Here is an 18,411-nt window from a genome sequence, read left to right as displayed (position 1 = left end):
ACTAGCAAGGCAATGTTATCAGCGAATCGCAGATTACTCAGGTATTCTCCATTAACTCTGATCCCCAACTCTTCCCATTTCAAGCCCCGGAATACCTCCTTTAAACAGGCAGTGAAAAGCACAGGCGAGATCGTGTCTCTTTGCCTGACACCTTTCCTTATTGGCATTTTATTGCTGATTTTACGGAGAACTATGGTAGGCATGCAATCGTTATAAATATCTTCCAATATTTTCACATAGCACTCTCCTACACCTTGATTCCGCAATGCCTGCATGATTGCTGAGGTTTCTACTCAGTCGAATGCTTTCTCGTAATCAAGGAACGCTATATATAGGAGCTGGTTGTATTCTGCGCATTTCTCTATCACCTGATTGACAGCGTGAATATGGTCTATTGTCGAGTATCATTTACGAAAGCCTCCCTGATCATTTGGTTGATTGAAGTCTAAGGTTGTCTTGACCCTTTAAGCGATTACCTTAGTAAAACATTCTAGGCAATAGAAAATAGCGCTTGTGTACGTCCTTCCTTGTTTCTTGTGTCCCGTCCTTTGCGCTGCTCCACCACGATGCAATAGCAAATAAGCTGATCGGTCTGTAATTCTTCAACTACTTGACGTCTCCTTTCTTATGAATTAAGGTAATTTTAGCGCATTTCCAAGCTCTAGGTACGCTCGAGGCCACAAGGCATTGCTTATATAGGGTAGCTAGTTTTTCGAGCACAATCTCTCCTCCACTCTTCAACAAATCTGCTGTTACCCGATTCTCACCAGCTGCTTTCCCCCTTAGCATTGCTTCTAAGGCTTTCTTTACTTCCTCCTTCGTTACTGACGGGATGTCTCACTGTTGTGCTCTACTCCAAGAGAAGGCAAGCGTAGCAGGCGGCGGCAGAAAGTTAGCTGGGCGGATGAGATTAAGAAATTTGCGGGGATACAGTGGCCGCAACTGGCGAAGGACAGGGTTAATTGGAGAGACATGGGAGAGGCCTTTGCCCTGCAGTGGGCGTAGTCAGGCTGATGATGATGATGACTGTCTCTCAGCAACATTCTGATTGAAATCGCTACTGTATAGGTTTCTGTAAAGCTCCTTGGCTACTTTAAGTATCTTATCCATATTGCTAATGACATTGCCCTCTTTATCTCTTATCGCATACATCTGGTTTTTACCTATGTCTAGATTTCTCTTCACTGTTTTAGGCTACCTCAGCTCTTTAGAGCATGCTCGATTTTCTCCATTATAAACTTTCTGATGTCGGCTACCTTGCGCTTATTTAGTATCTTCGACAGCTCTACTAGTTCTATTCTCTCTATCGAGTTAGACGTCTTCATGCTTTTGAGTGTCTTAATCAGATATTTATTCTCCTGAGATAGCTTCCCTGTATCCTGCACTGACATCGCACGTTTAAGAACCCCAGGTGGTCAAAATTTCCGGATCCCTTCACTACGGCGTCCCTCATAGCCTGAGTTGCTTTGGGACGTTAAATCCCAATAAACCAATAAACCAAACTTAGTAAACAGTCATTAATTATGTGTGACGCCATGCAGTGGTGACATTACCAGTACCACAGAGGAAAAGTGCTGCGGAAAACGCTTTCGCCTCTACGAACCCTAGGCAGTCAAATTGCCCCCTGAATTTTATACACACTGCGACACCCCCTGTCCCTAAGTATTGACAAATTACTTATTAATGGCTCATTACTGATTAATGATTAAACATAATTAGCTGCTACATCATGACGCAGTAATTCTCTGTCATCCCAGTGGACGCCCGAACCACACCATACAGGAAGGTAGGAAGTGGGAGTGAAAGAAGAAAGGGGCCGTAGAAGAAGATGGCCCGTAATGAAGAAAATGAAAATTGTATTTGAGGAAAGGAAATTACGCAGCAACCGTCTCACATATCTCGGTTGACACCCGTCATCCGTTTGTAGAGGAAGGAAGGAAGTGGAAGTGAAAGAAGAGAAAGTGGGGTAGTAATTAAGAAAATGAATTTGAAGAAAGAAAATTCGGGGGGCACTTTGACTGTCTAAAGTGCGTAGATGCGAAAGCGTTTTCCGCACCACTCTGACTGCTTCTGTGGCACTGGTGGTGTCGCATGTAATTGAGTACTAATTACAAATTAATGGTTAATTACTGGTTAATGCCTGAATACTAATTAACTGCTAATTAATGACGCTTAAGCTTCGCCTTTAGGAGTTGAACGCGACAGCGTTCTGTAGCGCTTGGGAGTCCACGGAACGCCGCCACCCGTCCGGCGCGTTGCCTTGCCCTTTGAACGAAGCTTTTTGAGGAAAGGAAATGGCGCAGTAATTTTCTGTCATCTCAGTAGACACCTGAACCGCACCGTAGAGGAAGGGAGGAAGTAGGAGTGAAAGAAGAAAGACAAAGATGGCCCGTAATGAAGAAAATGAAAATTGTATTTGAGGAAAGGAAATTACGCAGTAACTGTCTCACATATCTCGGTGGACACCCGTCCAAATTCAGGGGGGCACTTTTTTCACCTAAAGTGCGGTCACTGATGTGTGGCTAAGATGCTAAGCTTCGCCTCTAAGAGTGGAACGCGACAGCGTCTTGCAACGCTGCCAGGGAGTCCATATCTCGGTGGACATCTAAACCTCGCCGGAAGGGAAGGGAGGAGGATGGGAGTGAGCGAAGACACCATATTCACTAGACACCATATTCACGCCATATTATATTCATTCCAAACCATCGAGCTGGTGTGGCGGAGTGGATAGCATGCTCGTCTCGCACTACGAAGACCGGGGTTCGATTCCCGAGCTCGACCAATTTCCTACTCGCTTTTGTTTATTTAAATGGCCTGACTAGAAAAGTTAATTAGGCTAATTCGGTAATTAAGCAATTAACTAAGCTCTGTCACACTTATTTGAGCATCACTATACGATCCCTTCAATTGGTTGCATGGTTACTAGGAGGAGGAGGTAAACTTTATTAAAGAAGAGCTCTTAGGCGTGGATTGGGGTCATGTTCCCCTCCCCGCGGTGGGCTCCTCTTCTAGGCCGGACGCCAGGTGGCCGACCGACGATGTCGTTCGGCGACCCCTTCGGCTCGCTCTGTGGCTCGAAGTTGAACCTCCGGGTCCGAGCTGAGCAGCGCGGCCTCCGACTGAGATTGGGTAGAGAGCTGCAGACTGTGCGATGGCTTGTCTTGAGTACATGAGTATAGGATGTGCGGTGTGTCTGCCTTTTGGTGCCCACAGAGAGAACAGACGGGGCTGTACTGCTCCGGGAACCATATGGAGTGCATGTACGGATTAAAGAAAGTGTCTGTTTGGAGCTGCCGCCAACTGACTTGTGTTTTACTGAGGGATTTATGTGGTTCTGGGAAGATCTGTCTTTCTTTCTTGAAGTGGGTAGTAATTTCTTTGTAGGTTGTCATTCGCTCCTTGGCCGACCTGAGCTCGGGGTAGCGCACCTCCCGGTTAACCACGAATCCTCGGGCAAATTGGTGCGCCGCCTCGTTTCCAGGATGGTCCGAATGGGCGGGGACCCAGATCAATGTTATCTGGCGGGTATTGGAGATTTTTTGTAAGATTTTGATGGCTGCTGAGTGGGCCCTTCCTTTTGCAAAATTTCGAATTGCTGTTTTGGAGTCACTTATGATGTATTTGGCAGTGGTGGAGGTAATGGCTAAAGCTATGGCAGCTTCTTCGGCCTCCTCCGGAAATTTTGTTTTATCTATAGTCACCGATGCAAGGGTAGAACCTCGATGATCGACAACTGCCAGAGAAAAGGCGTCTCTGTCCGCATATTCTGCCACGTCCACGTGCGCCGTGTCTTTCCGAACTGAAAATCTTTCGTGAAGTTTTTGTGCCCTAGCCTTTCTTCTGTCCGTATCGTAGTGTGGATACATGTTTTTGGGCAGAAGAGGGACTGTTAAGTGTTCGTGCACGTGTCTTGGAATTGGCAAGGTGTGTGTACGGATTCCTTCATATTGTATTCCTGCTTTCTTTAGGATGAAACGTCCCGTTTCAGTGCCTGATAGTCTTTCATATTGTGCAATGAGGTGTGCTTCTATCATTTCCGCTAAGGTGTTATGAATTCCTAACTGTAATAGTTTTTCATTTGGAGTATGACGTGGGAGGCTGAGCGCAATTTTGTAGGACTGTCTAATTAGAGAATCCAGGTCGTCTCTTTCTCTTACTGTGAGGGTGACGTATGGTGTAGTGTAGTTGACTCTGCTAAGAACGAAGGCTTGTATTAGTCTCCTGGTCTCGGCTTCTTTAACTCCTCCTCGCCTATTCGCGATGCGTCTGATGAGGAAGGAGATTTGGTTGACAGTGTTTCTCGGTTTCTTAATTAACGTGTCGTTTTTTTGGTTTGACTGTATCAGCATTCCTAAGATTCTTAGTGTTTCCACTTCTGGGATGGCTGCCCCTTCCGCGTAGATTTTGATCTCAGGCGCTTTATTTTTCCTTTGACGCTTTGGGTGTAGGATGAGGACTTCAGATTTTTGGGGAGAACACGCGAGTCCCGCGGCTTGTGCCTCCTCTACTACTACATCTGCCGCTTGTTGTAGTGTATCTTGTATTGTGGCGATACTCCCCTTGGTGGTCCAAAGGGTGATATCGTCCGCGTACAAAGAGTGTTCTAGGTCTGGGATTTTTGCGAGTGCGTGTGCCATTTTGATGAGGGTTATATTGAATAAGAAGGGGGAAAGGACCGATCCTTGCGGCGTTCCTCAGTCTCCTAAGCTGAAGGTGTCGGATTTAATTGCGCCAATTTGAATTTTAGCCGTTCTATCGGAGAGAAAGTCCTTGATGTAGTTAAACGCTCTTTCGCCCACATTCAACGGTGAAAGAGATTCTAGGATTGCTCTGTGTTTGACGTTATCAAAAGCTTTTGTTATATCTAGAGCTAGGATTGCCGTGGTGCTCCTTTCTTGCTCCTGAGATGGGACTTCGTTTGCTAGTCAATCAATCAATCAATCAATCAATCAATCAATCAATCATTTTATTTCCTTAGAAAAGGAGGAATACGGGACTAAAAGCTCGAACAGCTTGACGAGGTCCCGACCCCTTGTTAGTTGGCATGACAGCAGGATGACGGCCAGTCTTACACAAAAATGAAAAAATATCACAAAGCAACGGGTAATACAGAATGAAACAAGACGGCAATCAATCGGAGAAGCAACAAAAGGTAATACAGATAAATCAACACACATAAGCAACATTAGTGAACAAAATTAGGCGAATAGGAAAGCATGGTTTAGTCTTGCGAATGAAGAAGTTGACAAAAACGTTTAATGCGACAGTTTCGGTTTCTGGAGGGATCAAAATTTTGTCGGTCTAGTAAGTTTAACAGCGAAGGTAATGTATAAGATACAGATTGTTCATCATAGGAGGTTCTCGGGGTGTGTACAAACCACATTTCTTTATGTCGGGTCTGACGAATATTTGTGTTTTCTTGGAGTTTTGCCAGATGAGTTATGTAATCAATGCCAAACTTTACAAAACCTTTGTAGCACAACATCAACCTGCAATTATAAAAACAAAACACAGGAAGAATTTCATATTTTGGAAAAAGTGGTTTTGTGGAGTATGTATAATGGACATCAGCTATGTAACGTACAGCTCTTTTTTGTAGCAAATGTAGTTTCTGCAAGTTTGTCACGCCAGTTGTGCCCCACACCACAATGCAATACTGCATGACAGATACCACCAGTGCATTGTACAACATTAATTTTACCTTGGTCGGGAGAATGCGACGCAGACGAGCGATGACACCAATGGCAGATGACAATTTTGATTGTAGGTGATCGACATGCTCGTTCCAGGTAAGGTGCTTTGAAAAATGCACCCCAAGGATGTTAACGGAGTCCACTATCTCTAACTGCTCACTGCCCAGACACAAATTCATATTAGTTGTCAACATCTTACCTCTAGGCGTGTACACGATTACTTTTGTTTTCTTCGGGTTGATTTTTAAACAGTTTATCGCGGACCAGCGTTCTAAGTCAGACAGCGTCTTATTAGCCTTTATTTCTAGATCTGTTTCCACGTTGCCTGTAATAAAAATGGTTGTGTCATCGGCATACGAAACGAATGTAGCATTATCTGTGCAGCTTGCAATGTCATTTATGTAAATTAAGAATAAAAGTGGGCCCAAAATGCTTCCTTGCGGCACACCAGTGGTAACTGCCTTCCGTGAAGATATTGCGTTATTGGCATCTACAAACTGTGACCTGTGGGACAGATAAGATGACAAAAGCGAGTGGGCGATTCCACGCACACCATACATTTCTAATTTGTTAAGAAGAATGGAATGATTAATTAAATCAAAAGCCTTAGAGAAGTCTATATATATGCCTAACGCCATATGCTTACACCTGAACGTGTCTAAAATTATTTCTTTTTGGCTCAGGAGGGCTGTTTCCGTAGAGCGATGCTTTCTAAAACCATGTTGAAAGTCTGCAATCAAATGGTGGCGGTTGAAGAATGAGAGTAATCGCTCATGCATTATCTTCTCAATGCCCTTAGAAAATACTGGAACTATTGATATAGGCCGATAATTATTCAGTGCAGTTTATCACCGCGCTTGAAGACGGGAACAACGCGGGTGATTTGCATCCTCTTAGGAAAGGCACCTGTTGATAATATTATGTTATACACATGGGCAAGAATAGGGCTTATAATATCGAGCACAAACTTTACAGGGCGAATCTGGATACCATCGGCATCTAGTGACTTGCTATTGCTTGTAGCTCTGATACATGAAAAAACTTCAAGAGAGGTAGTGGGAGCAAGGAAAAGCGATGCTCCATTCCTGTTTACTGGAAGAAACTGAGCGTAGATAGTGAGGCTGTGTTCTAAGTCCTGTTGCGGTGCTTGAGTAAAAACGTCATTAAATGCGTCTGGTACTGTATCTCCAGACATTTGCTGCCCATCATGTTTCAATATATCAGGAATAGCTGAGTAGGAGCTAGGCTGTAACAAAGCATTCAATTTGCGCCAAAGTACATCACTTCGCTGGTTAGCAGGGTCACTAAATATTGCTAAAAAATAAGCATCTTTGGCTGCTCTAAGTATTTTTGTTAAACTGTTTCTGTATTTCTTAAACTTCTAAAGTAAGGCTTCATCCCTAGATTTTACAAATTTGGCATATAAAAAATGTTTTTGTTTAATCATGTCAAGAAGCTCAGGGGTCAGCCAAGGTTTCCGCGCTTTTGATGGCCTTGTAATTTTTTTCCGTGGAAAGTGTGTATCATATAATGGTTTAAAAATATTAATAAAAGCGGAATATGCAGAGTCACTGTCTTGTGCGCAATAAAGGCTATCCCAAGTTTGCTGAGCAATGGCGTGGCGAAAAGCCTCCAGATTTGATGGCGTGATTGACTGAACATAAACTGGTTCCTTAGTTTTCTGAATCAAATGATTAATCTTACTTACTAATAAAATGATGCCTAGATGGTCACTGATATCAGTGTACAGAACGTCGGCCTTTAACGAATGAATATTAATATTTAATATGAATACATCCAATAAGGAGGCACTGTCAACAGTCACGCGTGTTGCTGTAGAAATTGTATTCGAAAAACCGCAAGTTGTAATTAGAGTCTGGAAATCCTTTTGCAGCGGAGAAGATGACAGCATATTTATATTGACGTCACCTCCTAAAACTAGATTCATTTTTTCTTCTGTTGCATAACTAAAAAGCTTTTCAACGAAAGCAAAAAAGCGGGTGGCATCGCCTGATGGTGGTCTGTACACAACAGAGAACAAGTTTGTACGGTTTTGTAGTGTTAATACCTCATATTCAGAAGTTATAGCGGTGAAATCGTCGACTGGTTCAGCAACAATATCACCTTTGAGCAAAAGCGCTACACCGCCCCCTCGCTTATCATGTCGACTACAGAAGAACGACTGATAACCAGAAAGCCGGAACAATTGTGATGTAGGCGTTAACCAAGTTTCGGTTAACATTATGACTGTAATCGGTATCCTAAAGCTATGTATTAACATGGTCAGTTCATCTGTCTTATTTGCAAGCGATCGAACATTTTGATGAAAAAATGTCATTGCTGGTTTTTTATCTGATATAAAACCTTTTACCTCGGACGGCAGATAACCCATATTTTAAATAAGGAGCCACCAGAAAAGATGAACACATTTGTTGTTCCTAAGTCATTTTCTGCAAATCATCAAGATGGCAAATGGGGACAATGAGACTGCCTTCTGATTTCCGGGCGAAAATCTTGCCGTTTCGATACCAGGCATACTTCCAGCCGAAGTATGCCTGGAAGTATGCCTGCCTAGTCTAAGCATCGTGTCCTGTGTTGATAAATGTGGTCTAAAGCCAATCATAGTGTGTGGATATAAATTGTCTTTGTGCATGTGAGACTGCAGTCTGTCTAGTATGACGTGCTCTATAAGTTTTCCTATGCAAGATGTAAGCGAAATAGGTCTGAGGTTTTCGAGCGCGAGCTTTTTGCCCGGTTTTGGGATGAATTTAACGATGGCATGTTTCCAAGCAGCTGGGAGTTTTCCCTCCCTCCAACACTCGTTCGCAAAATCCGTGAGGGCTGTGATGGAAGCGTCGTCTAGGTTTCTGAGTGTCTTATTGTTAATGCCGTCTTCTCCCGGGGCGGATGTCGTGCGTATCTTATGGAGGGCTGCTCTTATTTCCGCTATTGTTATGTCAGAGTCCAGGAGGGGGTTAGGTTGTCCTTTATAATCTGGTAGTGACTGCGTCTCTCGGGTTGTGCAGAAGTATTTCTGCTGTAGCGTGTTGATAATGTCTTGATCCGTGCCTGGGTCCATGTTTAAAATTTTGGTGATTTCCCTTTGAGTCGTAGCTTTATTTGATTCCGGATCAAGGAGATGCCGCAGAAGATTCCACGTTTCTCTCGTACCCAGATTGCCATTTACATTTTCGCAGATATGGTCCCATTGCTGCCTTTCGATTTCTGCGGAGTGGTGTTGAATTTCTTCTGTGAGTGTGAGTATCTTGTTTCTAAGCTTTTTGTTGTATTTTTGTTTAATCCATCTTTTTTCTAGGCTTTGCCTTGCCTCCCACATGTGTGTAAGTCTGCTGTCAATCGCATTTACGTCTAGGTCATGTACTAGTTCTTTAGTAACCTTTCCCACATCTGATAGGAGGGTTTGTGTCCACTGTTCTAGGTCTGTGATCGGTTCCTGATTTTGGTCGCGGATCGTCCTAAGTTTGTCCCAGTCAGTGATCTTGTTTTTTCTGGGTTGGGGTTTGAGACTGGCAATGGCGATTTTAGATGCTATGATATAATGGTCACTTCCCAGATTTTGTCTGGTGTTGCTCCAGCTTAAGTCTGGGAGATTTTTGCCTATCGTGAGGTCCGGGCACGTGTCCCTGCTCGCGCTGTTACTTATCCTGGTAGGTTGCATGGGATCCGTGTATTGGGTTAGCCCTCTTTGCTGGATAAAATCAATTAGGGCCGTGCCTTTCTTAGATATAGTTGCGTGTCCCCATTGCATGTGTTGAGCGTTGAAGTCGCCCACAATTAGGGTTGGGTTTTGGCCTGCAATTTGTAGGGCTTTCAGTATAGCGGCTTTTGCTGGTCCAGCCTGCGCCCTGGGGTGGCTGTATGCGTTCAGTGTGAACAGAGAAGAGGAGTTTCTTTTGCTAGGTAAAATTTCGTTTAAGATACAGTCGAGCTCTACGTTTTCAATTTCGTGGCTAACCACGGTAAGGTTTCTATGTACCATCGTAGTGGTTAAAGGTTGTTCTGTGATGTGACATGGCAGAACTGCCCGGTACCCTGGCAGTTTTAGTCGAGATATTCTGGGTTCTTGGATCGCTATTACGTGAGGTTTTTCGGATTGCGATTGAATATGTAACTGCAGATCTGCTTTTTTGTTGCGCATAGATCTGCAGTTCCACTGCCAAATTGTTATGCTTTTAGGATTGGCCATTTTGCTGGGATAGATCGATTGGCACCCCTTCAGCTCACGGGGGAAGCCGACGTAAAATTTCCTGTAAAATGGTGTCGATTACCCCGAACTTGTGATTTACATCCTGTATGTGTTGTTCGAGTTTTTGTGATAAATTGTCAACTGTTTGTGTTACGTTATCGAGTTTCTGACTGTGCTCTTCCACTTTTTGTTCGAGTTTGGGACTCTATCCTCCAATGAGGGATTTCTAACATCAGCTACTGCTCGTTTTTTGCGAGGTGTTTCTTCCTTGCTTACTACGCTTACTGGGGTTTCGACTGTTGCGGACACAGTAGTTTCCATTTCTGTAACTTCCTGCATGGCAAGTGGTTTTGGAGGAGGGTCCTTAGATTTGGCGGGTGCTTTTAGTTTACTGTTTTCCTGTTCTAAGTGTTTGATGCGGTCCGTAAGTATTTGAATGTGGTGGAGTGCCTGATCGAGTTTAGACTGTAATAACTGCAGCTCCGTCCCCTTTCCGTGAGAGGCCACTCCCGCCCAGCTCACCTGTTTAGGTCCGGGGCTCTGCCTCCGGCTGCCGGTGCCGCCAAGGGAGTGACACTCTCATAGAGCCAATGGGGACGTTTTTTTAGAAGGCGATGGTGGCGGCACCTAGGAGAGGCGGTAAACGCATCAAAAATCCAATATGGCGGCGCGTTTAGGCGGCTGGTTGTGGCCGGTTGCTCGCGCTACAGTGCACTGTACTCGCGCGTTCCTGGTGCTGGCGACCCCTAGCTCGATCCAAGCTTTGTAAATACTGGTGATTAACTGATCGCGCGCTGCATTCACGCTTGATTTCCCAAGTACTTACGGAACCTGCTCGCGCGCTTTTGTATTTCGATGCGTCTGTTGATGTAGCATGGTGTATGGCGGCGAGCGGCGCGACTGCTTAGCAGCTGCGCTCGCTCGAGAACGAAAAGCGTAAATGGTTTTGTACAAAGAACAATTTATTAAGAGAACATCAGCAGTGACAAACTATGTTCAAAAAGTGATTTCGGGCATCAATGGCATTGCAATATCAGTGACAGGCATCCTAAAAATCAAAATAAAAAAACGCCATTATGTAAACCTAGAAGACATGAGCGCACAGAGAATATATAGGGGATAAAAAAAAGGTGTCAAGGTAGGTACAGTATACATAATAAAATGCTACATGACTGAATGTAGGTTTGTACACGACTTTGTAAGAGATTTAGGTAAATAGCAGGGAAGTAAAACATCTGACATGTATTGAAACGCATGAGTCTGTGGCTATGAATAAACACACGCAGAGAAAGGCAGCGAAAATTTTCAACCTTTGACTCGTGTAGAAGAAATCAAAGAGCGTTGGGCTAGGGACATGACGCCAATGACGCTGCTGCACTGTGAATGTCGCCGACGTCGCCGACGTCGCCGTTTTCGCTTGCGGGGCTGACCGGGCGTCGTCTGCTTGTCGTCTGCTGCCGCGTTACCCGCGTCGTCATCTTCGCAACTAATTTCTTTGATATCTTATTTTTAATACCTATGGCTGGTTATAATTTAGTTCATAAGCATGTTTTTATTATCGATAGTGGTCGAAAAATTTCACTTTTATTAGGCTTAACTGCAGCCGCGTTTACCGCCGATACCAGGATCGCTGCAATCGTTTCGAGCGTGGCGCCACCCTCGGCGCGGACGCGCAACTCGCAACATGCCAGAGCCCTGGTGCCGCTGTCACCTCCACTGCGGCTGCTGCTGCGTCCGCTGCGGCTGCTACTGCGGCTGCTGCTGCGTCCGCTGTTCAAGGGCGGGAAGGAGCTCGAGCGGTCGTTTCTTTGGGTGGATTTTGAGTCGTCGCTGGTCCGGGATTTTGATCTTGATTGGTGCTCCGACGTTTTAGTGTGGGGTCGTAGAAATCTTTTTTTGCAGCTGTTATCGCCTGTGCGGTGCCCTTCTCCACAGACAATGCAGACTGGGTCGCAGATTTCTTCTTTGAGGTGCTGGTTTCCGCAGTACGGGCACCGTTGTTGCGGTGGCTCTGGACATACGTCTCTTCTGTGTCCGACTCTTCTGCAGTTCGTGCACGCCTCTACTTTTGGAATGAAGGGGTAGACCGGATACAGGACGCCGAAGTATATGATGCTATATGGCAATTCGTCCGCGTCGAAGTGGAGCAGGAGGGACTTTGATGTTCTTCCCATGGTTCGTGCTTGGACGATTTAGGGTTTTCTTTTGCGAAGTTCTTTCATCATTTCTTGCTGCGTTTCGCCATCGTAAGCCCTGTAGATGATGCCCTGCAAGGCCTTGTCCGGAGGAGCGATGTACGACGTCATGATGATGTATTTGCCTTCCAGCTTGATTTGTTTGACTGCGACGTAACATAGTGCGTTTGCCTGCACCGGCGTCGATATGGTGAACACATTCTTTGTACAGTTCGTTCTGGATTGGTCTTTGTCAGCCTCGGTCGCGGTAATGCCGCTAGCTGATGCAATAGCTTGCCTGATAGATTTCTCGGTGTAGCGCGTGATGTCTACGCCACCCGTTGGTCTGTAGATTATCTTATAGTCTTCCTCCGGTAGTCGTGGAAGTGGTTTCTTAGGATGGAGTGGAGGGAGAGGTTGCGCCTTCGACTTTTCGGTCTGCTTATTTGGCTTCTGAGCTGTTAATGATACAACTTTGGGGTCCTGATTACGGTAAGACACAATCGTTTTCCAATCGGGCGTCTCGAATTCGTCTGGGGAGGCGTTCGTCCCAGGTACGGCGTACTCCATGACTGCCGCCGTGGCGTTCGCGCCGTGGCGTTCGCGCCGTGGCGTTCGCGCCGCGCCATGCCTGGCATTCGGGTAAGCTAGGGCGCCGGAGCGACGCTGGCTTTAGACAGTCGGAGCTCGGTCGCCCGACCTCCGATTTGCTTAAAGGAGGTCTTGAAAGGACTCACGCTTCTTGTCCGTGTGTCGGAGTAAAAGTATCCTGGGTTTTTTCCTTGCAGAAGATGCTCGAACGCGGAGCCCATACGAAGCACATGCGCCTCCGTTGGCCCTCTAGCGGGAAAAACCCATGTTACTAGCCAAAGTACAACTGGCCTCGTTTGAAATTCGCGCACTGTGACGTCACGACCGTTTCGACCAATTGAAAAGCGTGACATTTTCTGTCGACAACTGCTGCTTACAACGATGAGACATTAAATGCTTCCGCCTTAAAAATTACGCCGTAACTGTGAATCCCCGTCCAGGGACGAAGATGAAGAAGGAACGCCCAGCGAAACGCAGCGGCGAAAGGCTCACTTTGCAATTCGACTCGGCGAGTTCCGCTCGGCCAGCTGTAGCTCTCGCGTCACTCCAGGCTTAACCAGAGCTAGACCACAGCCAGTTTTCAAATACATTCTACTTGCCTCCGCACGCCGGGGCGTGCACGTATGGGTACCGACGCGCCGGTTTCTTGTTCCGGAGAAACCAGGTCCGCTCTGGGGTTCACAGTAGCCAGGCTCTAAAACGACACCTACGGAAGTGGCCTCACAGCCGGCCGCAGGGCATGGAAGTTATGACCGCACTTAAATGAACTTAAGATGGCCCAAAATTCAATGGAGCTGCGGAATGCAGATATTGATGGTCGTCTCACTGCAGTGGAAAAAAGTATTCGCAAATCTGAGGCGCCTCAGGTCGAAAGTGTTGCTCATGTTGTAGCACTTGATCGGAGACTGAACGAATTTGAAGATCGTTCGCGCCAAGAGAAGTTGATATTCCACGGTATCAACGATAGTTGTCAAGAGACATGGGCCGAATCCGAACAAAAAATCTGCTCCATTCTAAATACCACGCTTAACTTCGGTTTGGATGAGAGCAACGAAAGCATATCTCGAGCCCATAGACTAGGCCGCTTTGTCCCCGACAAATGTCGTCCCATTATCGTTAAATTTGTCTCATTTTATCTTAGGGAAACTATTCTGGCTTCAAAAACAAGTTAAAAGCTTCCAAGGTAACCGTGAGTGAAGATTTTTGCAAAGCGACAAGAAATCTGAGAAAAAAGCTTTTCGATTTTGGTACTTAAAGCGGCAAAAAAATTTCAGTACGGTGTAACAAGCTTCACATCGACAATAAATATTATGTTTACTCAGCGGACACCGACAGCGTGTGCGAAATAGGGCCTTTCAGTGACAGCAGTCCAGCCGGGTCTTCGTCTGGCACTACTTGCACCGACAGACACATCTTTATCCTAACCCAAAAACGTGCTCCTAATGTTGTCCGTGGAAATCTATCCTTTCTCTTCACAAACATCCGGAGTATCGTAAACAAACGCCATGATCTACCGTCTGTAATTGATGCATGCGCTGCCGATGTGGTGGTGTTAACGGAAACGGCTTTCAAATGTTATAAGCAATACAGAATTGCTTGAGTGTGAAAAAAACTACACCATCTACCGCCAAGATAGGACTGCAAAACACGGAGGCGGTGTACTGATTGCCATTGCCGATTACCTCGTATCAGACATTGTCATTGTTGAAAGGTACGGCAAAACAGCGCTGACGGACGGGACGGAAGAAGACGAGACAGACACATGCGCTGAACTAACAACCAAGTATCGCACAACCTGTCTGCGACCACAACACAGGAAGAAGATAGTACAGACCACTCACTGCGCTGTCAAGTGCGCATATAGGAAGCGGTTCATTCCGTCCATCTTTCATTGTGAACAAGTGACCCGTAGGGGTCCCGAAACATCAAGTTTTAAGAACCATTTTTGGCGAGTGTATGTTTTATTTTACCACTACAGTTGACAAATGTGTTTCGGAGTTTCTTCTGACAAGCCTTCTTTCCGCTTTCCTGGTTCGCTCTCTTGCACAGGCCTCTAAACTTGTTCCTGGCTGAGAAAAGGATCCGTATGTGTCAGCAGCGCGAACACCACACAGTAAGAAGAAGGAGAAGATGGTACAGAGCGCTCTGTACGCACAGCAGGATCGGAAGGGTCGCTGCGGAGGCGGTCGACTATGAGGCGCAGAGATGGATCACGGCGCTGCTCGTCACCGATGTTTAGAAAGTCCGATACAGACAGAACACAATCGTCGGTATCACGGGTGTGCGAACCAGGAGGATCGACAGGACGGCGGGACAGACAGTCTGCATCTTGGTGCAGCTGGCCGGACTTGTACACAACAGTAAATGTATATACATACTGAAAATAATGCGCAGAAGCACCAAGACAAAGCAGAGACAAAGGCAAGGACGAGCGCTACTCACAACTCAAGTCTTATTCCAAAAAGCATGCACATGTAAATAGGAAAATACAAAACAAACCATACCTAGCTAGCATCAAGATATCTTATGTCACCCCTTGTCTACCCGAGTGATTTGGCCAAAAAGTGGAAATCCCTATCAGAGAAGCGGACCGAAGTCTGGCTGATGCATTTATCTCCGCTGAAACGCATACGAAACGGTTCCATGAGTACCCGAACAAGTTGATCCCTATGCCTGAACAGAATCGTTGTTTTGTCAAAGAGTGGTTTACATTGCATCTTCTCATCGCTCGCATCACAAGTGCGCCAATTTTTTGAGAGGTTGTCAAGGGAATCTCCCCTGAGTAATCTTCGGTGTTCACCTAATCTTTCGTTGACGCATCGCCTGGTTTGGCCAACCTACACTGAACTACAGGATTACGGCAACTTATACACAACTCCCCTGGCACAAGGAACGAACGGGGCTGTGTGCTTGATACTGCATCCATTGTTATTCCTTTCCTTCGGCTGCCTTCTTCCTTCCGGCTGCTCACCTGAGAACAGCTTGAAGCCAACTTTCTAGGGGCGGAAAACACTACAAGAACGTTGCAACGCCCGGCTACGTTCTTAAGCCCATGCGCCAACCTGTGCACGTATGGTATAACGGCGACCCTTCGCCGGTCTCTTTCCCGGGGTTTGGGCCTCGACCCTACCTTGATCCACCATGACAACATCCCGCAAGCTTCCACAAGTGTTTGCTTCCCTGTCCTGCCCCCCGAAGTATAACACCAAAGCCGGGAGGCTGGTGGCGCAAAGACTTTCAGGGGGGCAAGACATAATAATGTAATCAAGTTCCACAACAACACGAATGCCAACTCCAAAAGGAATAATGAAAGAATGTCCATTTCAAGTGCAATTTTTTAGTAGTTTTGCAGATTCAAGACTCGCAGAACCATCAAGCGGGCCACACGGGAAAAAGCGTACGCAGCTTGGAGCAGCGGAGCCAGAAGTCACGAGTCAATCAATGAAGGTCCAGTGGCTGAGATCAAGTCAAGGACGAGGCGACTAATACAGCGGTGGCGACCGTCATTGAAACCTACAACAGTGCCAGAACTCTCAAGAATAGTCCAGAGGAGTGCGCATAAAAAAAAGGAAAATAAATGCCGCTGAGCTCGGCCTGTTCCCTTGGCTGCGGGTTTGCTGGTGGTAGATCTTCCCCCCACTTTTTTTTTTCTTTTTCTCACTTTCTTTCTATACATCGTTCTTTTCTTTCGGAACTAATCCGGTTTATATTAATTTACTTTTCTTTTCAATTTCTTGCTACCCGCGGTACTTTAGTGGAGCGGGCGAGGTTACTTTCAACCTCAATCTACTTTCTGTTTGCTGAGGGTACTCACTCTCTTTAATCCTTTCCAACTGAGACACAACATCTTCTTTGACGACATGTGGGCACGACTTGAATATGGCCGCTTTGAGACAGGAAGTGATTATCCCGTTCGTTATGACTTTGGAGTGGCTGGATGAGTAATCAAGATATGTCTTCCTGCCTTCCAGTCTCAAAGAGGCCATCTTCAAGCCGTGCCCACATGTCATCAATGAAGGTGTTGTGTCTCAGTTGGAAAGGCTGAAAGAGAGTGGCTACCATCAGCAAACAATCGTGGAAGCTTGCGGGATGTTAAGGTGGACCAAGGCAGGGTCGAGGCCCAAACCTCGGGAAACAGACCGGCGAAAGGTCGCCGTTATACCATACGTGCAGAGGTTGGCGCATGGGCTTAATAAAGTAGCCGGGCGTTACAACTTTCCTATAGTGTTTTCCACCGCTAGAAAGATGGCTTCAATCTGTTCTCAGGTGAGCAGCCGGAAGGAAAGCGGCGGCCGAAGGAAAGGAAGAAAGAATGAGTGCAGTATCAAGCACACAGCCCCGTTCGTTCCTTGTGTCAGGGGAGTTGTGTATAAGTTGCCGCTATCCTGTAGTGCAGTGTACGTCGGGCCAAACCGGGCGATGCGTCAACGAAAGATTAGGTGAACACCGATGACTACTCAGGGGAGATTCCCTTGACAACCCCCCCAAAACATTCTCGCACTTGTGATGCGAGCGATAAGAAGATGCAATGTAAAACGCTCTTTGACAAAACAACAATTGTGTTCAGGCATAGAGATCAACTTGTCGGGGGCTGATGGAAGCATTTTCATATCCATCAGCGGAGATAAATGCATCAGCCAGACTTCCGTCCGCTTCTCTGATAGGGAGTTCAGTTTTTTGCCCAAATCACTCTGGTATACAAAGGGTTACATGTGATGTTCTTGATGACAGCTTGGTGTGGTTTGCTTTCTTTAGTTTTTTTTTTCTATTTATATGTGCATGCTTTTTGGAATAAAACTTGTTGTGAGTAGCGGTTGTCCTTGTCTTTGTCAAGGTTTTGTTCTCGTGTTTCTGTGCAATTTTTACAGTATGCAAATCAACCAACTAGCCCAACTTTCTGCTCTCCTAAATGTGCATTCTTGCAAGCTAATGGAGTGCATATTGCAACCGCGGAAAACGACGAGGGACAAAGAGAGAAAAGCAGAGGACAAGACGCGGAACTTCAACTAAGGTTTACTACAGGAAAACCACATTCATACAAGATTCGTAATCACACCTGATAAACAGCAGGTACCAGCACACTATACAGGCACGTGGGCGCGCGTGGCACAAGTTAGCATCTAGATAATTGAAATCTTTCTTGGATAACGATACTGAGGTAGAGCTGACGGAACGGTAGTTTTCTTTTTTATGCAGTAGGCTCCAATAATTTCCCTGCTAAGCTGGGTCTTTAATTTTTTCAGGACAATTCTGTGGCGGAATCTGGGCATGCAGTTACAATGGTGACAATGTTTAGCCAGTTCCCCGCCCCCCGCCAATGATTCAATGGCTGCGCGATGCTCCAGAAGTATAACAATCAGGCAACGTCCACTTTGCACTATGTAGCAATCCCCACATGTGAGGGGTATTTGGTACACCGCCCCAGTTTTTCAGGGAACGAACCTGTCTACGTGCTTAATGCTGCACTAATTCTTCATGGTTGAAAAACAGCGCACAAAAGACAGTGCACAAAAGAGAAAAAGCGCACAAACAGCGCACTAATTCTTTTTTCCGTTTCCCTACACCATATTACATGCCTGAAATCTTTTTGGGCGCCGTGAAGACCACTGGGACATCACATTTCATGGTAAATTTTTTGAGGCGACGAGTCTCCGCCGTTGCGGTTCTTCACTTGGGCAGTGCTTCGGTGGGCATCAAGATTCCTTGTAAAGGGCTTCTATCTCCGAGGCAACCATCTCTCGAAAAA

At 46.0% G+C, this 18,411-nt stretch overlaps 1 protein-coding gene across 1 annotated transcript in view; it reads right to left on the bottom strand.

Moving 5' to 3' along the window:
- LOC149367508 (uncharacterized) overlaps positions 1–18,411 on the bottom strand; it is a 211,092-nt gene that overhangs the window by 156,437 nt on the left and 36,244 nt on the right. Inside the window, exon 4 of the mRNA XM_089574527.1 lies at positions 16,676–16,692. Coding sequence (XP_089430653.1) covers positions 16,676–16,692 — 17 coding nt within the window. The remainder of the gene's footprint in view (positions 1–16,675; positions 16,693–18,411) is intronic.

This window comes from Amblyomma mixtum, chromosome 1 (genome assembly GCF_055824585.1).
Source record: "Amblyomma mixtum isolate Tamu chromosome 1, ASM5582458v1, whole genome shotgun sequence".
Lineage (NCBI taxonomy): Eukaryota > Metazoa > Arthropoda > Arachnida > Ixodida > Ixodidae > Amblyomma > Amblyomma mixtum.
Note: the sequence above shows the minus strand (reverse complement) of the source record. Positions and strands in the feature narration are given on the sequence as shown.